The 23,787-nt window shown below is 42.2% G+C and overlaps 1 protein-coding gene across 4 annotated transcripts in view; it reads right to left on the reverse strand.

Annotated features, from left to right (window-relative positions):
- The window catches only part of PRKCQ (protein kinase C theta), a 144,388-nt gene that overhangs the window by 73,710 nt on the left and 46,891 nt on the right, over positions 1-23,787 (reverse strand). For 2 of the 4 annotated variants that reach the window (XM_025395714.1, XM_025395716.1), the window contains exons 1-3: positions 9,564-9,864; positions 5,551-5,750; positions 1,749-1,809 (exon numbers count right to left, since the gene is read on the reverse strand). In XM_025395714.1, the coding sequence (XP_025251499.1) occupies positions 1,749-1,809; positions 5,551-5,750; positions 9,564-9,780 (478 nt within the window). In that variant the 5' untranslated portion in view covers positions 9,781-9,864. Of the gene's footprint in view, positions 1-1,748; positions 1,810-5,550; positions 5,751-9,563; positions 9,865-23,787 lie in introns of those variants that run through there. The other 2 variants (XM_025395715.1, XM_025395717.1) reach the window with 2 other exon arrangements.

The following is a 23,787-nucleotide window of genomic DNA, read 5'->3' on the forward strand; positions in this document are numbered from 1 at the left end:
CCTTCCTCTCTCTCTCCCTTTCTCTTTCTTTCTCTCTCTCTCTCTCTCTCTCATCCAGGCTGCAGTGCAGTAGCAAAATCACTGCTCGCTGCAACTTCGACAACCCGGGCTCAGACTATCCTCCCACCTCAGCCTCACAGGTAGCTGGGACTACAGGCATGCACCACCAACTCTGGCTAATTTGTGTATTTTTGGTAGAGAATGGGTTTTGCCATGTTGCCCAGGCTAGTCTGGAACTCCTGAGCTCAGGTGATCTGCCTGCCTCAGCCTCCCAAAGTACTGGGATTACAGGTATGAGCCACCATGCCCAGACAGGACCCTTTTTCAATTTACATTGGGTCATGCTTTAAACTAATGGGAGGAATGTATTTCTCTAATTCAAGGAATTAAACATCATTGATACTATTATTTAGGTCAGCATTTTCACCTTTTATGCAAATCTGGTTATTCAGATATCCTGCAATCACTCTACCTCAGCCAATTCAAAAGTTGTACTATGTGTACTATATATCTACACCTTCCAAGAGGAAAAAGAAATAAAATTTCAGGTACATTTTTCCCTTCTCAGTAATGCTTTCTTTCTCTTAAAAAATTTTTATTCTGGAAAATTTCAAATATACATAAAAGTTGAGCAAATACTGTAATCAATTTCCATGTATCAGTCATTCAGTTTCAGCAATTATTAATTAATGGCCACTGTCTTTCAGTATACCCTGTCCATCCTACACCCCAGGCCACTGGATTATTTTGAAGCAAAGCCATGGTATCATTTTTTTTTAATCTAAAATATTTCAGCATATATCTGTAAAAGGTTAGCATGCCTTTTAAAAAACATAACCACAATATTATTATCACACCTAAAAGATGAATCACCAGGCCTCAATATCATCAAATATCTCGTGAGTTTTCTATGATTATTTTGTAATAATGTTTTCTGTGATTATTTCATAATATTGTATTTCTCTGATGTATTTGTTTGAATTTAGACCCGGAGGAATTATATATGGTAAGCCAAAACTCAGAAAGCACCATAAATGCATGAGGTCAAACTCGCTTCTTCTTGGTAGGAAAACTAATTTAGGAAAAAATGAAGTGAGTTTACCATCAGTAAATTTACATGTCCATGCTGTGGCTTAGGATTTTGTAAGTAGGGGGATCTGATTCACATACTCAGCCCTGACAGCCTGTCTCAGCACATTGTACCGGGAAATTTAACTTCTGTGGCCAAAGTCCACATGTAACGTGGAACCAAAACCCTTTAGCTATATGTTTTCTCACCTTTTCTTGTTCCTAAAAGGACTTGAGGTGACTTACTTCAAGTATTAGCATTTTGTTACTAATTTTATGGAACATATTTATCTACTTCTTAATTTGTATTCTACTGATAATATGGCAGGTTGTTAGAACACATCATTTAAACATAGACAGTGTGTACACACATAACCACACATCAACAGTCTTTTGTACTTAGACTGAATTCCTAAACTAAAATAAAGACACAGTCTAACAGCATTGGGCATATGGATTCACATCACTTAAAAACAAGGGCTGTAAATGTTTTATATTTCTACGTTTTTCTGGCCCAGATAGTGTCTTTTAAAGTCATGCCTGAGCGTCTCTGAGAATTTTAAAACAATTTTGTGCCTCTTTATTCTTTTCTACAATAATTGCAAAGGTAAAATAAGCTGCATTTGAGGAGAAGGCCATGCCCTCCTCACCCCCAAACAGGAAGAAGAAATGTCACTTGCCACTCATTTCCAGAAAGTATCTTGCATTCATTAGCATTCGGCCTTGAGGTTTCAGCTCTAACTGGTTGGGAGAAGGAGAGAAACATCAGTCAGAATGCGAAACAAGCCCTGAGCTCAATGACATCACTGGCTACTGACGATGGCAAGAGATTTCCAACACAGAATACAATCATTGTTACCCTCCACTGTACGCACACTCATTGTCATCAGACGACTGTAGCAACTGTGACAGTCGCCTTTCTTTTCTTAAAACATCCCAGCAATTCATTAATTTTATTTGGATCTAAAAACTTACATGAGGAAGAAATAAAATCCTAAAACAGATTCTATTCGGTTTTCTGGCGCGGTGATGCTGCTTATCTGAAGAACTGTCACAGGGAAGACCCAGATCTTCATCATGACAAAAGAATCGCAGGCACTGGGACTGGCTTCCTTGGGGAAAAAGCTCTTCTTTTGAAGGGAAAGATAAATCCTGCCTCTTTGAGGCTGCTCCCAGGCCCCCGTCTTCCTTTCTACCTGGGATGTATGCCTAAGTTAATCAGGGCATTCAGTGGGGGTGGGTTTTCTCTTTCACAAAGAGAGATTGTATTTTTAGGTAAGTCTTGGATCCTCCACTAAAGAAAATTCTAATTACACTGGTCTGGGAAGGAATTTATAAGTGTATACAAATATATACTTCAGTACTCTATTATTATGTATAAGAGGGCAGAACAAAGTGTCATTTTAAGGGATGATGTAGGATCTCCCATGAAGTGACATAAGCAGAAGAAAGGACAAATCCAAGTCCAAGACAACCTGAGCACTGATGTTAATTTATTAAACCATCCCATTATGCCATCAACAGACCAAAAAGAATAAGAAAGAACATGACTTGAAGGTCATTATTGGTCATTATGTCCGTGGGTTAGCCAGGTGAGCCAGAGTAACTAAGAAATAGCAAGTAATGTCCTGTGGAACTCAGGATTGAATTTGAATCGTGGCTAAATAATTTTCTGGTTATGCGACCTTGTGCGAGTCACCGTCTTGGGAAATTGCTGAAAAACGGACATAATAGCAATGCCTATGTCACAGCATTACTGCTGTGAGAATTTTGTGATAAAATAAGCTTGCATTGCTGCGACAACTATACATTTTCATATGAGTTTCAATAGATTCATGGAAAAAAAGTACTTTTGACATGGCAGGTATGCACCATTGTTCTCTGGCTTGTGGAATAAGGAGTAAAGATGGAGGCAAAAATGGAGATGGAAGAGCTATGGCAAGGGGCCCGTTTCCAAATGGAATAGTGAAAATTGGCACCAGGTGACCACAAAGTTGGCAATATTCCGTACTTAGTAGTGATGGAGAAATTAAAGCAATTAGCTCCTGGAAAAACAGCACCCATAGAAAGCCATATTCCAGTACACTTTGGGGAGCAAATAGGAGACAGCCACGAAAACAGTCACAACCTTGGGGAAACAAAAAGTGTCTGTCAATATGGCATTGAGAGACATGAAAGGCAAATGTGAGAATATCATTTTCTTCAGAGAAATGAGTGTTAGAAACGTAGATTCCAAAAGAAGCAAGGGAAAATGTAAGTCCCAAACAACCTGTTGGCCCTTAAAATAAAAGTAAATTAAGAAATAACCTTGGCAAAAAAATAAAAAACAAAACAAAAAGTCCACCAAAGCTTAAAAGTGCAAAAAGTGTGCTAGTTGGTGAAATGAGCATCTGAATGCCACCACGTGCTTATGTCTAAATAATCCTAGAATGCAAGGAAAAGTCTGTTAAGGATGAAATAAGCAAAATCCTAGGCAAGAAATCGTATGCAACTTGAAGAGATATAAACAGAACGGCAACCTGCCTATCAGTGAAGACTACTTAACGAAAAGATCCCGCCCCCCGACTTATCCTTTCATTAATTGAGAAGGAAACATGAATAGAATTGTATTTTTAAAATTGGGGAATTGACGATTCTTTTAAAAAAAAGTTAGGTAGACCCAATAAACTGGTCTTCCTCAGTTTCCCCCATTCCTGCTTCTACCTAATAAAACAATTAGGTTCACTGCAACTTCCGCCTCCTGGGTTCCAGTGATTCTCCTGCCTCAGCCTCCCAAGTAGCTGGGATTACAGGCACCTACCACCATGCCCGGCTAATCTTTGTAGTTTTAGTAGAGACAAGGTATCGCCATGTTGGCCAGGCTAGTCTTGAACTCCTGACTTCAGGTGAACTGCCCACCTTGGCCTCCCAAAGTGCTGGGATTACAGGCATGAGCCACCGCGCCCAGCCCCAGGAACCCTTTTCCCAAGCCAACGCACAAGTGCTGAGTAGATACTGCCCAACTGAGTTACCTGGACATAGCTAAGCATGGGCATGAGCACCTTTTTAAAAATCTTGGCATATATTTGTCTCTAAAGATTACTTTAGCGATGCAAGCAAAGATTTTTATACTTTCTTAAAAAGCATTAATTTTTTTTAGGTCAAAAATACAAAACTGACACAAAACCCTAGTTTTTAGGTTTATGTCATTCCCATTTGAAACCTGTGACTTGAAAATCTTTTGAGTGGATTTCTTAAAATCAGTTATAGAAAGTAAGAAGCAGAAAGTCAGGATTCTCTCCTTTGGCACAGATGATATAAACATTTGAAAATATTTTCTGGATTTCAGATCAGGTAAAAGCAGTTTCTTACTGATATATTTTCTTTTCTTTTGTGCCTCAGAAATTTTTGTTAGAATTTTTTTTAACGCTTTCATTATTTTACCCTTCCTTTTAACATTTCTAAATATTTACTACCATAATCCAGGTTTTTAACAACTTGGTGTGCTAAGATGAATTGTGTATGATGCACTTCTTAGTCAAAGTAAGCTAAGTGAATTCATTACAGCTGAAAAAAATTGTAGGCACTGTCGAAATATGGAGAGAAAAGACCAAACATTAAATGGATCTTTGTTCTATCCTCTCACATTCTGATAGCTTTTAACTTACTTTAAAAATGTACTGATGGGCCGGGCGCGGTGGCTCACGCCTGTAATCCCAGCACTTTGGGAGGCCGAGGCAGGTGGATCACAAGGTCAGGAGATCGAGACCATTCTGGCTAACACAGTGAAACCCCGTCTCTACTAAAATACGAAAAATTAGCGGGGCATGGCGGTGTGCACCTGTAGTCCCAGCTACTTGGGAGGCTGAGGCAGGAGGATGGTGTAAACCCGGGAGGCCGAGTTTGCAGTGAGCCGAGATCGCGCCACTGCACACCAGCCTGGGTGACAGAGCAAGACTCTGTTTAAAAAAAAAAAGAAAAGAAAAAAAAGAAAAAGAAATGTATTGATGAAGTTTAATAAAATTAAGATTTTGATATCTCAATGTGTTCTGAGTCTATTGGATTAAACAAGTAATTTCTAAGTTAAAAAGCATTAGTTGTTCTTTGATAAATCTTGATTAAGTTTTATATACAAATATTATTCCCAAAACTGAAAAAGTGAATGAAACTGACAACTGGATTGATAGACAAAAATTCATCCCCCACTTAAGGGGAATTTAAGATGTTCCAAGCCTGCTTTAACAGTTTTAAATAAATAACACTTTATCATAGTCTAAGAGACTTTCTACATCTCTTTGATGTGGGCATCTGAAGATGTCAATGTGTTCTACAGCCCATCAGGAATAACCATTGCCATTGTCAAATCACCAATAAGGAAGTGGTAGGGAGCCTGGTGACCCGAGGCCAGTGTAATCACACCTTCAGACTGATATGGAGTTCTGAGCCAGTCGTCTGCTACCATCATGCTTATCCCTTAGGTGCATACACTTTACACAACGTTACCCATATTTCTGTCTTCCCGTTGTTCTTCCTGCACCTCTCAGCCAGCGAGTAGAGTTCCACAGTGGTTTCAGAGATGAGGTCCACGTTTTTGCCTTTCACAATGATCTGCATGACTCTTCCCTTGTTGATGTGGGCATCAAAAGTGCTGTCCCAGGGTGGGTACATGGTAGGCTTTTTCTGGATATACATCTGCCCGTTCTCTAGGAACAGAAAGGTAAGTTCTCATTACTCCTTCAGCCAGGGCTGGAAAATAATTCAGTTCAACTCAACGGTAGCACCTGCTCCCTCTGTTCTCTGGGATATAGAATTCTGTTGGGAAGACAAAAGCAGCACATAAACAATCAGAGACAATATGGGACAGAATGAGACAGTCCCCCGGTCTAGATGCAAGGTGATGCATTGAACCTTATAAGTTCCAATGTAGGTAACTCAGACAACAATCTGCTAATGCCTTGGACTGGAAATTGTTACCGAAACACCAGGCGTTCTAGGTTCTGCTGCTCACCACACAGAAAGTCAATGACTGAAATGACGAGAATTGCCAAGGAAGAAGGCTTTAATTGGGTGCTGCAGCCAAGGAGACGAGAGCTCAGTCTGAAGTCCATCTCCAAGACCGGCTAAAACTAGGGATTTATATAGCAGGTAAGAAATGTAACTTTGTATGAGAAAACAGGAACTTGGGAGGGGTAAGGAACCAATCACAATGAACCAGGAGCCTGGCACTTCCATCTCTGGATGCCATGATGTGGTGAGTTTCAGTTCTTTAATATTTTTTTGAGAGGTGTGGGGATCCTTTCCTGAGGAAGAAACTCAGAAAGTTCCAAGCTTTAAGACCAAAAGGGTCCATTTCTATAATTAGCCAAAAACAACCGTCTATGGTACTATCGGGTTGGTTTCAAAATGTTCTTTTCCTAATCAACAGTTAGTTGCTTCACTCTGGGTGTAAACACCTGAGCAACAAACTTTTTAAAAAATCTTTTATGCCTTTGAGATTCTCCTTTATTAATCTGTCGTGTTAATCCTACGACTGATTAACCTCACTGGCCCCGGGTTAAACATAGTCAATTCAAAACTACTGTGTGTTCATCTGAAAGACATAGTGGCATAATTTAAGCGTATAATGAATGCTCCTTTAATAAATATTTAAATTTTTTTCCACTTGACATAAATACAGTAAGAGGCAATGATCTTTAAAACATAATGAGCCATTATTTCCTTCTCTAATTCTTGGGTGAAGATACATTTTACATGTACCATGCACCCTCAGCAAAAGCTGATGGGCAACTCGGAGAGGTGGTGCTGGTCTTCACCCATGGAGCCAGCGAGGCTGAAGCAGACTGCAAGTCTGCAAGTGAGGAAAGGTAAGCAGGTAGGAGCCCTGGAAATAGTAATGAATCTGTAGACGGGAAGGTCAGTTTAGGGGAAACCTCTCTAAAGCCGCACTGTGATTGGCAAAGAGTTTGCTAATTAAGAAGTTTTTCCTTGTCTTTCATGCACATTGAATTTTCTCTGGTATTTATTCTTTAATCATTTCAGAAGCAGAAACCTGCATTTGAGGGTTTGTTTCTTGTGATATAAGCACATTAAGTGGCAGATTTAGCAATTCAGAGATGTCGATTAAGCAAAAGGGGAAAAATCCGCTTACAGCCAGGAAATAAAGCCCTTCTGACTTTCGAGGGCCCCTTCTGTCCAACACACAAAGCTAAGCAGAGCAGGCATTTAGCGTTTGTTAAATTAGTATTTATTTTGGGGGTATACAAGGAGTTGAATAAGCTTGAAACTCAAATGTTAGATAAACTTGGCTAGGAACGATATAAACCATGAGATTACTAAAGGTAGAATAGAAAGGGGAAAGTTTTTGTGGGTTGGTTAAAAAAAATTGGACTGGAGATTGGGCTTTTTAGAAACCAATGGCAATATTAATGATCACAGTAACATTTTACTTCCACAGACCTGAAGCTTCCCCTTTGGATAATTCCTTTTGATGGTAACCATTCTCTGTGCCTGGAGAAAAGGGCCAAAAATCCTCCGAGAAGGGGCAAACATCCTCGAAGCAAGGCACTTTTTACATTTGCATTCACCACGTGTGTAATTACCTAAACAGAGGATCCTGTCTATCTGGAGTGTTACTGTTTTCAATGACTCACAGCCCCACAGTCCCATGGTCTGTTTGTCCTTGTTCTGTTGGCTTATTGTGGAAAACACAGTCTTACACTCCAAGAACTGAAATGTGTTTAAATTCTGTAGAAGTAAATATTGAATGATAATATTCAGAGTGATTTCTTTTCAGAACAAACCCAAAATAAAATCAAAAGCAAAAATCTCTCAACTCCCTCCAACTCCACAAGGCTAATCTTTAGGAAAACCAGTTTCCTTCTTTTCTGACAAGGTCTCTCGATCCACATGGCTGATTAGACCAAGTTCAAAGGCAAGGCCAAAAGCAATAAAAAAAAAAAAAAAAAAAAAAGGCCCTCAGGAGGCAAATGTCAGGGAGAACTGAGAGGGTAAAGAGAACTGGATCCAGGAGACCCATTAAGTCAAAGGCGGCTTTGAAAAACTCAGACATTTTACACTTCAAAGATGTCTGTGACATTTGAAAGGTTTTAGGTTGGGAGCAAGTGGCATTCACACTTTTAACTAAACAGGAGAGAACTCTGGGCAGAAAGGAAATCAAGATGATTCAGACAGTCTCCCTGGCTTTGATGTGTTCAGAGTGGCTGGAAGGACAAAGTCAGCTGTGAAGCAAAAAGTCCTTTGGTAGGGGATGCAAAATAGTAGGTTTGGGAACCCCAAAATGTGAACTGTGAGCATCTGGCAGGAGGTTCTCAACATCTGAGTCAGTTTCTTCTTGCATCTGCAAATGTCCCTGCTCACAGGCCTTTGCAGGACAACCCTATATAAGATAACACACATCCCTGCCCCCCCGTCCTCTCTTCTTTACACTGCTTTTTGTTCCTTCATTACCTGCTGTTTGTATTTTTGTTTATTGCCACTTTCTTCCGCAAGAATAGATGCTCTAAAGGGAAGGCAGTCTTCCTGAGTTCCTTCAGCTTATTTAGTTGACTTTTTTTCCCTCTATGCTCTGGCCCCAGCACTCTTGCAGTGGTCTCTCTGTAAACACTTTTGTGTAAGTGAACTGTGACGGCTTCCACAGTTACTGCAAGCCTGCATCCATTGTCATTATTCTCTACAAAGTGTTTTCTAAAATCAAAATGCGCGTAGGGAAACAAGAAAAAGTGTGCGGTCAGGAGAGTTGTGGGATCTACACTCCCTCCTACTTTTCCTTTAGAAATCCACGGCAAACTTACAATGCAGAGGTGAGGCTCTCAGAGAGCGGAAGCCGGTCGATGTGCCCACAGAGAGATTCCCTACACATAAGGCTGTTGGAACGGAACATTCTGAACCCACAAACGGGATGTTGGGTAGCTGTCCCACCTTCCCCCTCACCTTGAGCTGCCTGTAAATATTTAAACTTGATGAAACATCATTATTCTTCCATTCAGCCAAGACCTTAGTGAGTGCAAAAGTATGTTTTCTGAAATTTGGACTCTAATGGCTAATTATAGATGCTTTGTAATATCCACTGAAGTTTGCCAAAGCAGCAGTAAATAGTCTTTAGAGTTGGTTGGAAGATTATGCAGTCTTAATCTACCTAGACTTATTTAAAGTAAGCAGGCTTAACCACATAGGGCCATGTTCTACTTCAGCTCATTAGAGCTCCTTCCCATTAACTCCTTATGTAATTTTCTCAACCCAACTGTCTCTTTCCTTTTGGGAAAAATGAGACGGTGTAATAGAGCCACCGGTGGGCCATCGGGTCCTGGTTTAGAGTCCATCACGAAATGTGTGTCCAGAAGGAAGCCCTTGGCTTTGCTGGGCATCATCAGCGTCCTAAATGGAAGGATTTGGTTCCACCAGATGATTTCAAATGTCCTGGAAGACCTTGATTTATACATAGTTCATAGCAGGATTTTCCTCCTCCTCCCCTGCTTTGAAAACCCACTCAAACTTACCTGATTCGACATACTCTTTGACGAGCACAGCACAGTAAGGGTTAACAGCCTCGCCCTGACAAGACTGGCAGGACCCGCAGTCAAAGTTGGACAAGCCAATCCGAAGAAATGGCGACATGGTTACACCCTGGAAAACGACAAAAGACAAATGCTGTTTGGGGGCTATAAAAGATATTGTTTTTGGTGTCCCACGTCTACTTAGCCAGTGCTTTATCATGGACAGCCAGAACCTCACAAAGGTCCACTATCCATCTGAACAAATGTTTTCACTTCCCCTTCTGCAGAGGACACTGCTGGACTCACCCAAAACCACACACTGACTTGCCGAGGGGAGAGGCTTTCTGGAAGTCTGAACTCAACTTCGCTAGTGAGAAGTAACTCAAGAGTTAATTCCACTCAACCTAATGGAGTTAGGCCCAATGGTTGGAGAGTGAGGCAAAAGTTTTCCAACATTTTATGTCTTCTGTTATTCAAGTAGGTGCCCCGGAAACAGCACACAGTAATCAGAAAATGAGTTTATAAAGAGCGAGTCTATTTTAGTCACACTAGTTAAATATGACACCGCAAAATTCTTACATGGTCTATTTATGTGTGTAATGGGATTGGCCCAAGGCATTCAGCAGCTGATCCTTATTTACTTCAGACATTTTCAAAAAGGTCTGCTTTCTTCATAGTTACACACACACACACACACACACACACACACACACACACACACACTCTAAGCCTTTGAACATCACAAACCACGTAGAAAACTCTAAACTCATTGACTACTATAAAATAGGGCTTTATCATCTAAGAATGAACAAAATACTTCATAAAAGCCCAAAAATCAGTAATTAGGCTTTCCAAGAGGTTTAGATGATAGTTATCAAAGTGTTGGCTACAAATCCAGGAATCTAGTCTAATTCTTCATCTATTGTTCCATTATTGAGTGTTCTGGCCACTTATATAAACTAGATACCCCTTCTTGTTTACCTACTTTCCCGAGGTCCCATTAATCTGAAACTATCATCTGGTATTCAGTGAAAAAGTTACTTCCTTGCTCTGTCTCTCTTCTTGACCATTTTATACTTATACTTGTTTTTCTAAGTTTTCATAAGTAAGCCAAAGATAAGAAACAAACCATTGGTTGTCTTTTCTGCCTTTGTGTAAACAAAGAAAACTGTTTGAAATAATAAAGACCTGGAAGTGAGAATCTGTAACATACCTGGAAATCTTGGACCTGTAATACCCCATCTAGCTAAGCCAAAAGGTATCTCTTGTATGCTAAATGCCAGTGTTCTTTGATTCTACAAGAGAGACAAATTAGGAGCTTTTGACAGGTGCTGTTAATTTCACAGATATTAATGAAGTCCTAATTTCCTGCAGAGTTTGGAAAGTTTATCTAAAGGAGATGGTTGGGTAAACATCATGATTTGCTGGGTTCCGTATCTATCACGTTGCTGAATTAGCAGGTAGATGACTTACAAATTTGTCTTTAGGGGGCCCCCTTTGCCCTATGAGTTTAGAATTCCCAGGCAGGAGTGGGGCTGACAGCTGTGAGTTCTCTGGAGAGAGTTTCTTTGAGAATCCCTTCTTTCCTGGGCCACTTGGGTCTTTTAGACAAAACTTTGCTTCTCCACAAATCAGGAAAAATCACTGAGAATCATCTTCAGTGATGGGAGTGATTGCCATGTCGGGACTTTTTAAAGATTTCCTTAATTCTGTTTGAGTCTAGAGGGATCACTGACTCATAAAGCCTGAGTTAAAGCACTCTGGCCTTTTCCGGTGTCACCCTGCTATTCCCAGGTTGGGCTTCTAATCAGGCAACAGCAGCCCAGCAGGCGACTGGGAGATGCTGTCTCAGGAAGAGATGGAAACCTCCAGGGTGACCAGGGTTTCCATTACAGCAAGGAAGAGAGTTGGGGCAAAACCCTCTCGCCTCCTGAAGGTCTTGCCTAGACAATGATTTCTTACTTAATAAGCAATGCAGATTAAACGGCCATTTCACCAGATTCACTTGCGCTATTCTGTTACTTCTAAGCATTTTGATGATTTGCCCAACACATGTATGTTCTGTTTGACAGCCAAGTCAGTATCCCTCTTTCTAAAGGTCTGGTCACAGACCTTTAGAAATGTATGTCAGACGTGACCTGACATACACTTGACATCTAGAAGACAGAATAGGTAGTTGTGTGGTAATCTTCACACATCATTCAATAGAACTGCAAGCCCAGGTGTGAGTTTTTCAGGCAGATGGCAGCATTTTACACCTGAACTACACAGAGTGCTTTTCTCTCTGTTGTTCAGAGTGCTTTTTAGATGATCATGATGAAAAATAAAGAAGACACACAAAGTTAGTAAAAAGGCTTTCCAGATTTCCACCAATGAAAGAAATCAGTTACTATTTTGATCTATTTTCCCTAGTCTTTTTAAATTAGCAAGTTTTTTGTTTTTCTCTTACAAGCTATGATCATCCTGTGGGTATGGAATTATATCTGGCTTTTTAAGTTAACATTTTACTATAAATTTTTTTCAAGTTTCTCTGACATCTTTTCAGGCTTCCTTGTCATTCTTGCACGACACCCTATTGACAGTAGCTCTACGATCTGCCTTACTAAAGTCTGTAGTTACATATTTAGTCTGTTTCCAATGTCTACACACAAGAAAAAATGCATCTTTAAGATAACATCTTTTTTTTTTTTTTTTTTTTTTTACAGCGTTTCCCAGATTTAGGGATACTGCATGAGACTGGATCACCAGAGTATTACAATATTATTTATCAAGTGGTTATTTCTGTTGGTAAGGTCTTATACATTTAAAGAAAATAACCTAACTTAAAGGTAAAGACCTATCCAGGGAAATAGCTATAGTTTGTGTAACAGAAGTAAGTTAACATCATTCTTACATACTATGGGTATACACATTGGTAAGAAAAGCACTGTTTATGACCCAAGAAACTAAATTGCAAAGGCACAAGCTATACAGGATACAAAAATCATAGTTGCAACTAATTGTGGAAAAATGGTCAGCCATATGAGCCATTTAAGACATGCAGAATAAGACACTACGTAATTGCATGGACATGACATTCTTGAAAAGACAAAACTATATGAAGAAAAACATCAGTAGTTGCCAGGAGTTGGAGCAGGGAGGAGCAGCATGAGCAAATTTGGGGGAAAGACAGAACAGTTCTCCGGCTTGATTGTTCTAGTGGTCACAGAAATCTAGACTTCAGTTCACAGAACTGTACACCAAAGCCAAAAGTCCATTTGACTGTATGATAATTCAAAACCCAAAAGAAAAGAAATATACGCAATTGGTATTTTAAGGCATGTATTATAAATACAGAGATTATAGAGACAAAGTAAAAAGAATACATATGGAAAAGCTGCATATTAAATTAAAATCTTAAAGTAATCAAAAGTAGCCTCAAATTACTAAAGGGAAATGATCAGATCTTTTAAAAAATTAAAATAGCTTTGGTTCTGTGGTATTTAAGCTCTTTTGAATATTTGCAGTTAGGCAAACACAGTTGAGAATAAAATAACATTAGAAATTAATAATGCATTTTATCTGAGGATAAACTAACATTTTAAGTCCTAATTTAAGCTGTAAAAAGAATTATAATATTTAAAATATATAAAAAATAGGCTGGGTGTGGAGGCTTATGCCTGTAATCCAGCACTTTGGGAAGCTGAGGCGAGCAGATCACTCGAAGTTGGTAGTTTGAGACCATCCTGGCCAACATGGTGAAACCCCCTCTCTACAAAAATACAGAAATTAGCTGGGCATGGTGGGGGGTCCCTGTAATCCCAGCAACTCTGGAGGCTGAGGCAGGGGAATGGCTTGGCTCCCTGCAGAGGTTGCAGAGAGCCAAGATCATGCCACTGCATTCCAGCCTGGGCAACAGAGCAAGACCCTGTCTTAAATAAAAAGAAAAGAAAAATATATAATAAAAACAACAATATGTTTTTGCCTATGCAATTATCAGATATTTTTGAAATGCTATTACTTAACGTTGGTAAGGTCAAAATGAATCATACACTTTCATACAATGCTGCTGGGTATGTAAATTACCACAATCTTTTTAGCAGATATACACGTGTGTGTATGTAAGTATATATGTGTGTGTATATGTATGTATATGTGTATGTAAAAACATCCAGCTATATTAAGAGCCCAGAAGATGTGTAATGAATACACAAGAAAGAAATTAACATAGAAGATTTTCGTGGGTTGCCTTTTGGTGTTCAGAGCCAATGGTAGGGAGAAGGGGATTTCCCTGGGTGTTAAAATAGAAAGGAGAGTTTCTGTGTACAAAAATATATATGCTGGAATAGCATGCCTCAGGACTAAGCTTGTGTGATCTGTCCTCTGTGCGCTCTAAATTTCAGTCAGTCTCATCTTCACTCTCCATTCACATGTGATCTGAGAAACCAAGACAGTTGCCCCTTCATCAACTAAGATGGACTCTAAGGTTAAAGAAATAAAAGTTACCCAGGGGTGGAGCATCCAGGGCTTGGCTGGCATCACAACCTCCTAAATTCCTACAGCTACAGGAAAAGCCACACCCTTGCTAGTCTCCCTAATAATAAGAATAATCAGGTGATGTGCGAGATCCTTCCTAACTCTGATTTACAACCCAGACCCCTGCAGCTCTGACTGGACAGCGGACCAGCCTTACAGGCATTCTTTCCTGATAAGCACCTGCAGACCTCAAGCCAGTTTCAGCAGCTTACAGATGCTGCACACAAAATGTCACTGTGTCCTATAATTTGCCTTTCAACATAAAGAGCCAAATTTAACACCTCATTTTAATGCTAAAACCGTGCCCCAAAGTGAACATGGGATGTATGTTGGATATATGTTTACCCCTGGCACCTGCACTTAACTCCCCTCACAAATATGTATAGATTTTCCCCCAAAACTTTCTGAATATATCTGACTCTATTGTGTAATACGGACCCTGGGAAGCATAAAAGCAACCTGTACTTTCCCTCTTTGAAGAGAGAGCACCTTCGTTACACGCCGAAGACCGTCTCTTCCCAGTGTGCAAACTGATACGGCCAATAAAGTTCTTGCATACTGTTCAGCCATCCTGGTGGTCTATTGTGTAACACATGGTAGTCTCATACTTTACAACAACAATCTGTGCACAAGAAGACTGACTGGCCAGGCTGTTCCGAACAAGGCAGGGGCTAGGCCCCCCATAGACCCCTTGTCTGAGCAATAAAGTCACGCATTCAACTCTCTCCTGGCTATCTCCAAGGGGACCGACCCTCAACTCACCAGGTCCCATACAGAACTCCCTGCCTTCCCTTTCAAACTTGCCTCTTCCTTCATTTTGCCCGCTCAGTGCTGGTGCCGTGACGCCCAGCCCTCACTTGCTGCTTCAACTTCACCCTTCCCCTTGTGCCCCACGACCCACTTGCTTCATCTCCTCCTCCACCAGTTCTGCATCACTTCTCTTGTGACTCACGGCAGCATCTTACCCTGCCTCCTCTGTCCAGCCTTGGTCACCTCTCAATCTCCATCAAATCTCCATGCTCCAGCCTGAGTGATCTTAGGATCTTGCACAACTGCTGCTGTTTCTCCAACATGCCGTGTGTTTCACAGCTTCAGACTTCTAGGAAAGCTGCATCCTCTCCCTGGCATGCCTCCCTGTTTCACTCCATCCTCCCCGCCCGCTTCCTCATCTTTCAAGTTCCTGTTCAGTCTCTAGCTCCTCTTGGAAGCCTTCCTTCCCCTCCTCTAGGGCCCTCCCATCAACACATCTCCATGGGAAGTTCTCAGCCCCGGCTCCTGCAGTTCTCTGAGTGCACTGCTAGACAGCACCTGTCATACTGATTTGCGTCACGCCTGCCATTTCTACAGTCCGAGTGGGGTTGATCCTGTGGCTCCCACGCTCTCAGCCCTCTAATGTGGGGACTTAGTAGAGCCCCAGCGGGATGTCCCCTACTTAATTCTTGAGATGCTACATACACTCAGAAGAGGGGTTCGACTCCAACTACACAAGTCCCTCTGGTCTCATCTGCAATACATTTAGCAAGAACTCCTCAGAAAAAGTGCATGTGGGTGCCTTACTTCCCTCATCCCCAGTGATGATAAACAATTTCCCTCTGTGACCACATTCCCTTGGAAATGCGGTCCGCTTGTGGGACAGGGGAAGAGACAGAGTGCCGGCGGCCACACTGCCCTATTTCCCTAGAATGTGCAGTCGGATTTATGGATTCACATCTGTCTTCCTCAACAATTCTGAGAGAAGGGGCCATGACTTCATCATCTATGTGCGTCCAGAGCTGATCCCCCTGTCTAATATATGTTAGAGACTCAGTGCATTTTTGCTTAGGGAGTTCATTTTCAAAAGCAACGTTTTACCGAATCTCTTCATCTCATGCATTTGTTTTACTTGCAAGAGTATACAATGGTCAAATTAAGTGACAGATAATTACGGAGGGAGTCAAAAGCAAAGGATGCAGCCTGGCACTTGTTATAAGCAAAAGATCGATGCCCTCATACACAGAACTGCTGGAGTTATTTAAACTATCTAAGCCTGCTTTCTCATTTGGAAATCAGTGATAATACTATTACTCATCTCAAAGAGCCATGAGGATTAAATGGGCAAACACACACAAGGTGCTTAGAATGGGGTTGGCTCAAAGTAAATGCTCAATAAATGTTAGTTATTATCATTGTTACAACTCTGATATATTTTCTAATGGGCCTTCTTGACTTCATTGGTGTGTACAAAAAAGAGCAGGAGGAAAGTAGAAATAGTCTTTTAGGAGCATATCTGGGCTAAATTATGTGACCTTCCTCTGCACTCTGCTACAGAGCTCCCATAAAACCCTCCATCTATCTCTTGCAGAGCACTTACTACCCTCTGATGTCCTTATCTGGATGCGGCCATTATCATGATGGATATCAGGTATGTCCATCCAATCTTCCACGCTTTTGCTATCCCAGCTGCAAAACACCATCATGATATGTACCATGTTACGTTACATTATGTTATGTTATGTTATTTCTTTCTTTCTTTATTTTTTTGAGACGGAGTCTTGCCCTGTTGCCCAGGCTGGAGTGCAATGGTGCGATCTCAGCTCACTGCCACCTCTGCCTCCTGGGTTCAAGTGATTCTCCTGCCTCAGCTTCCTGAGTAGCTGGGATTAAAGTTGTGCGCCACCACGCCCGGCTAAGTTTTGTATTTTTAGTAGAGACTGGGTTTCACCATGCTGGCCAGGCTGGTCTTGAACTCCTGATCTCAGGTGATCCGCCCACCTTGGCCTCCCACAGTGCTGGGATTACAGGCGTAAGCCATCGCGCCCGGCCCATATGTACTTTAGATCTACAAAGGATCTTTACTCTTACAGGCTCACTATTTTCAGCTTTAAGTGTGATATCATTTGTCTTGTGTGTGTAGCTTTGATGCAGGTACATGATCAAGTATAATTGCTCTGTGCTTTAGGTCCCACGCTATTGAGTCCTGAACTGAGAATTCTAGTCTTTTGATTCTCTGGGCACTGACTGCCCTATTTAGCTAGGCTGATTCACCCTCCACAATTCAAACCCCCAGAATGTTTTCATAGAGATGCCGAGGATGTCCACATAACTGAACGTGATGGGAAGAAATTCCATATAAATAGAAAGCAATAGAAGTATAATATACTCTCATCAACTGAAAAATATCAAGAATTCTCTTCCTCAGTAGCAAATGAAATAAGAAATAGCCAACTTCTTCATGTAATAAAACGTTTGGACAGCATTTGTATTACTGTAATTTAGTGGGAGGTGGTTCAGTGTTGGGGGAGAGTCTCATAGAAGTAAAATAACACGGCCGGGCGCGGTGGCTCACGCCTGTAATCCCAGCACTTTGGGAGGCCGAGACGGGCGGATCACGAGGTCAGGAGATCGAGACCATCCTGGCTAACACGGTGAAACCCCGTCTCTACTAAAAATACAAAAAACTAGCCGGGCGCGGTGGCGGGCGCCTGTAGTCCCAGCTACTCGGGAGGCTGAGGCAGGAGAATGGCATAAACCTGGGAGACGGAGCTTGCAGTGAGCTGAGATCGGGCCACTGTACTCCAGCCTGGGCGGCAGAGCGAGACTCCGTCTCAAAAAAAGACAAAAAACGAAAAACAAAAACAGAAGTAAAATAACACTAGTCATCACTTGTATCAAAACCTCTCACATGTGGAAGAGAGAACACAGATTAATCAATAGTAAACTGGGGAATGAAACACAAAGCATTCAGTGGTTTCCAGTTACATCTGCTCAGCCAAATTTGGTAAACATCAATTCAGAAAAATTTTGGCAAATTAAGCTACACCCATAGCTTTGGATTTCTTTATGAGATAGAAAGGTTTCTTAGGTAAAAGTGACTGCTATTAAAAGAAACATAAAAAAAGACTTTTTCACAATGTGCACAGAAGAAAGATGATAACTAGTAAAAAAATCACATAGTCGGGTAGCGTTTTGCTTTGTTGCTAAGACTTCTACTAAGTAGTATTACAAAGAGGTTAAATATTAGCTTTCACCAACAAAAATGGTCTCAAAAAGTGAATTAAAATAGTAAGTATGGGCCAGGCACAGTGGTTCACACCTGTAATCCCAGCACTTTGGGAGGTTGAGGTGGGAGGATCACTTGAGCCTAGGAGTTTGAGAGCAGCCTCAGGAACAAAGCAAGACCCTGTCTCTAATTTTTTTTTTTTTTAAATTAGCTGGGCATGGTGGCACACACCTATAGTTCCAGCTACTTGGGAGGCCGCGGTGGAAGGAACACCTGAGCCCAGGAAGTCAAGGTTGCAGTGAGCTGTGATTGCATCACTGCACTCCAGCCTGGGCGACAAAGCAAGACCCCTTTCAAAATAATGATAATAATAATAAAGTATAGATTGAAGATAATATTTTAAAATAACCCCTACAATACACAGTGACAAAGGAAACCCAAGCCTAACAGTCAACCCGCAGTCAGAACTAGAGATGAAGGAGGCTTCGTGGACAGACCTAGTGCTGCCCTCCTGCCTGCCAACATTAACGATACTCCACACTTTCCCCCTAAAACCAACAATAGCGTTGAAGTGAAACCTTGAAAGATAGAAAATAAAGCACCTGGGATGACAGTATTAATCTTCTGACACCGATTTTAATAGGTTCCATGAATAGATCGTCCCACTAAGGCATAGCCCTGGCCAAGTTACACTATTACTTGAGAAAGCCGTCCCAGTCTTTGTTGAGTTACAGCCTAATTCTTAACCTGTTATTTAAAAGCCTCCATGTATTGGATTCACGTGGCCCTCTTCACACATCCACGGCTCTCAGTGGAGTCCCAGCCTGCCTGGACTTCTCTCGGTTTGCTGAAGGCTCCCTGAATATCTGTCTCCGTGGCTCTGTTCATGCCATTCCTTCTGTTTCTCAGCTCTGCCATCGCCACCCAAGCACAATCACCACCTTTCGAAATCTTTCTCATGTTTCATGAGATCCTTAAAAAAATCCCGTGAGATAGAGTGGGTATTACTAGTTACTCACCAAATAATATTACAAATAATCATCACATTGATGATTGTAATGAAATCTCATAGATACTTTGACTTACGTTATCTCCATAAACTCTTCCAGTAGCTGTCAGGTGGACAGGACAACTATGGTAGTAATCTCCATCTTATTAATTTATAGATTTTATGGCTGGGGCTCAGCAAGTTTAGGTGACTTGTCTATGGTTACAAAGTGCTTGGAAGGCCTGAATTCAAACTCAGGGCTCAGATTTCAGTCCCTTTCCATAGCATCCTACTACCTGCCAGATCTAGTGTCTTCAGCCGTATTCCAAGCGCATGTCTGCCATGCTTTCTTCTTACCTACTTTTTACTTTTGTTTTTCTCCTTCCAGAATCCATAGAATTAATTAGCTCAGATGGGGACAGGTATGGGTAGACTTTCTCCTAGATGGGAAGGGTCCTCTCTTATAGGACAGAGTTCTCACCAAGGCGACATACAAATAAAATGCCTTCTGATGTTGAATATGAACTTTTCCCCTTCAGCTCAGGGTGCTGCCACCAGTACTGATGTGAAGAAGAAGGGAGAAAAGTGGGTGAGGAGGGAGGAGGGCAGTGGGCCAAGGTCTGCGAGTCTCACCAAGTCTGGACCCTCGGGCCCCAGCTGGCCCACCTCCCTCTGTGCTTGCAGTCCCTGTGAGGTTCCTCCTGGCTGCAGCAGGCAGGCTCTCACTGATATAGGACAGAGCCTTGCCATCCACCACTGAGTTTAGCCAATCATAGAAATAGTGTTTAAAAGGGGGTTAGGCTTTCCATGAGCTTTTAGCCCATGTTACAGCTGAACTACCAAGCATGTGCTAGGTGACTGTTGTCCGCTGTGGAAATCTGTCATGCATAACAGTATTCCTACATTTTCAGAGTCCCAACAACGAATGACTTTAAAATTATTGAAGTCACTTTTGAAATGACTATGGATTTATTTTAAGTTTTTTTTCTTTTTTTCTGAGGGTAAGAGTAGGGGAAGGTCAATTGTGGTAAAAACAATAACAATAATTACATTAAAACTCAACAAATATTCTATTAATTTGGTGTGAAAGCAATTGCAGATTTTGCCATTAAAAGTAATGGGGGAAAAAAAAAGGCTGGGCGTGGTGGCTCATGCCTGTAATCCCAGAACTTTGGGAGGCCGAGACGGCTGGATCACCTGAGGTCAGAAGTTCAAGACCAGCCTGACCAACATGGCGAAACCCTGCCTCTATTAAAAATACAAAATTTTTAAAATTTACCATTAAAAGTATTGGCAAAAAACACAATTACTTTTGCACCAACCTAATAATCCCATCTCGCCATACTCCCCTGCATACTTTATGTTGCCTTAGTGCTCTCTGTGGGGTCATTAGCTTTCAGTTGTTCAGGCAACTGCCTTAGAACTAATTCTGATTTCTGAACAAATCCTTCGCAGGCTTCTTGAACATCGAAGATGTCAAAAGGAAAAATGGAAACAGTATATACCTGGATGTCCCGGACACTCCTACTCTAAGTCCATGAGCAGGAAAGAAGAAAGGCTCACTCGCCTCTTTCCTCCTTGATCTCCACACAGAGGGCCATTCCCAGGTTGGTTTCTTTGAGGGGGGATCTGCTGGAGGCCATGAAGTATCATTTTGGAGAAACTCTCCTCCCAGGGTTCCATAAATCAAAATGCTGGCATGGGGGTGGGGTCAGACTTGGTTCCTTTCCTGCTCCCAATTCCTTTCTAGACCTCAGCTCTCCCACAAGCAGTTGCCCTGGGGAGGAATCCTTGAAAATGTTGTAATCACCCACAATCTGCTGGTACTATTTTGGGAACTGGATGAGATAAGGTATGAGGAAACTCCATAAACTCCTACATGCATTGCACAGATTAAATGAGTTAATATGTATAAAACAGAACAATGCCCAGCACATAGTAAGCCTTCTATATGTGTTTATTTTCATTATTTGAAATGCTAAAACAAGGTTCCACAATTGGAAAAATGGCTGTCCAAATCATAGATACTTTTTCTCCTTCTTCCTTAGGCTCCTTGGTATTTATTACCTAACGTTCTATGATTACAATGTCCACGATTTCTGATTACAGTGATTATGCATCCATTCACTCATTCATTCATTCAACAAACAGTTACTAGAGCTACTAGGCACTAAGTGTCTCAGGACACTGCAGTCAGCCAAAGAGTCAAAATCCATCCTTTGTGCAGGGGTCCAGATGCACAAGACAGACAAGAAAGCAGAAGAATATAATATGAAATACACCAGGTAACTCCCATGAAACAAACTAAGCAGAGGAGAGAGGTGGGGAGTGCTGGATGGGGCGGCAGGGAGGGTTTCACTGGTTCCGAAGGGTCTCCGTGAAATGATGTTGAGTAAAGACCTGCAGGAGGAGAGGAGTGAGCTACGCTGACAATAGCAGGTGCGCGTGCCCGGCTGAAACATGGGTGTGAGGTTGGAGCTGCCAGGCATGTTCTGGGAAGGGGGCTGGGCTGTGTGGAGTGAGCAAGGGGTAGAGAAGACAGACGAGGTAAGCGTGCCCGTGGGGCTGTCCACAGGCCACGGTGAGAATCTGGAGTTCAGGTAGGACACCGCCCGAGGGGTCTACATGCCATCTTCGGCTCTGAGTGCAGAGCAGACTTATTTACACCCAGAATGGGGGTGTCCTGGTCCCTGTGTCGAGAGGACTATAAGGAGCAGGTGCAGAAGAAAAGAGACTACTGGGGACGACTCCACTCTTCCAGCTGATGGTCAGGGGCACCAGAAGAGGGACCCTGGCAGCGTGCAGGGATTTTGATGTCTCTTGACGGGATGTGCCAAGTGACTGAAGATGAGGGGAGGGAAAAGGAGGAGCAGGGCAACCCCACCCCATGGTAGGAAGCCGTCCCCATTCACAAGATGGGAGCCCTGTGGGAAGAGCTAGATGGTGCGAGAAGAGGAGACGTTTGATTTGAACACGTTAACTGTGAGATATGGAGAAAACCGTTGTTATCTTTTCTGAATCAAGAATTGAGACACATGAACTAAGGATGTAAAAGTCATATTTTCAGCAGCCAGGTACTGAAACTTCTTGGGCATGTGGGTATTTATTGGGAGTCACGGGACTAGATATTTGAGGTCTAGGTCACATAATTTCCATATCTAGAAAACAGCAGATGGTAAAAGATATAAAAACTGAAATGATGATGATGTTGGTTATGAGGACAACAGCACCCATCACTTACCGAGCAGTTGCTAATCATGGTCATTATTAGAAAACTCATATTTTCCCCCCTTGTGTTTTCAAACAAAGAAGCTTGCCTGGGTCTGGGCCTCTCCCTCTAACCTATCCTTACTCCCCATTCCTGCACCCCAGGAAGAAAAGTGATTGATCTGATGGATAAGTCTGTAAAAGAAAATAAAATCTCGGGTCCCCAAACCCGTTATGCCATGGGGAGAGGTAAGCCTGGAAGCCGAGTCCTGCCACCTGCCATTCTTTCTCCCCAGGAGACAGCGGTCACTTCACAACCCTGTGTCACAGCATTCTACGTAAGCCAGGCTCCCACAGTGACAAAAGGCCTCATGTTTCTCCAGATGGCCACCCTCACAAACTGCTCACAAGGAAATTCTTTTCTGGCCCCTAAATCCTTCAGGATCCACATTCCCTTACAAAACAAGCCTATGCCAATTGCAACCCTAGGACTGCAACCTAAGCTTAACTTCTAAAACTGAGTTCTGTTTTAGGAACTCAGCTGACAATGTTGATTTCAAGCTCATCTTCCCAGGTACAGGAGAAGGGCCAACTGAGATCAGTCACTCCTTCCCCGACCCTGAGGCAGGTGCATAATGGATTTGTTCCTCTGCTCCCTGTGCTCACACATTGACCTTATCTTATGTAAGACATGGATTTGGTAAGCGCCAGTTACAGCCTCACTGCCTCCCTCCTCCCTCTTCCCTCCTGCTTGCCCCCTCTCCTTAAGCACTGAGTTCCTAAAACCCTCTTTGGAAAGCACAGGTCACAGGTTCTTCTGTGGCTGGTGTTTTTCCTGGGCGTGTCCTCAAACTTTAGCTCAATAAACCTCAACTGATAGAGACACTTGCCTCAGTCACTCATGTTTTGGTTAACAGGTTCTAGATGAATAAACCGTTCCCACCCATCTCCACCCTCCTCCTCTCATTTTGCAGGATCTGCTGTCCTGCAGAACCATTTCTGCACTATTCTTGGCCATGCTGTAGGGCTAGGGTGGGGGGTGCATCGTCCTCAGTTGGCAGGGGTGAGGGGTCCCTGCCACAGTCCAGCATCACCTGGGATGCTGTGAACAGGACGACCAATTTATTTGCCTGAACACTTTAGCCATCTCCATCGATCCAGCCTTTGTTATAACTGGGTGGACATGCTTTTCCATCTCCCTGCCTCCTGATCTGCTACTCCATTTGTTCTAAGCACAAGCATAGCCAAGACAGCTTATGTGTTAGATCCCCCACAACCCACAAAATTGTGCAAAGGACTCACAGCGAGTAAGCAACAGCACCTGAACCCAGCCTTGGTGGCTAAGTGTCTCCACCCATACTAATACATTATTTCTTGTTAGCAAATGTCTTTGAAAATTAGGTCAGGGAGGACATGAATGCATGGGGGTTTTGCTGTAGACTGTTTCTGTCTGCTCCCACCCGTCCCTACTTGCAAAGGACGTGTTATGACTGCAGGGACAGGCTTTCCTGGCAACTTGCCTAATTATCTTAAGCACT

Source organism: Theropithecus gelada, chromosome 9 (genome assembly GCF_003255815.1).
Source record: "Theropithecus gelada isolate Dixy chromosome 9, Tgel_1.0, whole genome shotgun sequence".
In the NCBI taxonomy this organism is placed as follows: Eukaryota; Metazoa; Chordata; class Mammalia; order Primates; family Cercopithecidae; genus Theropithecus; species Theropithecus gelada.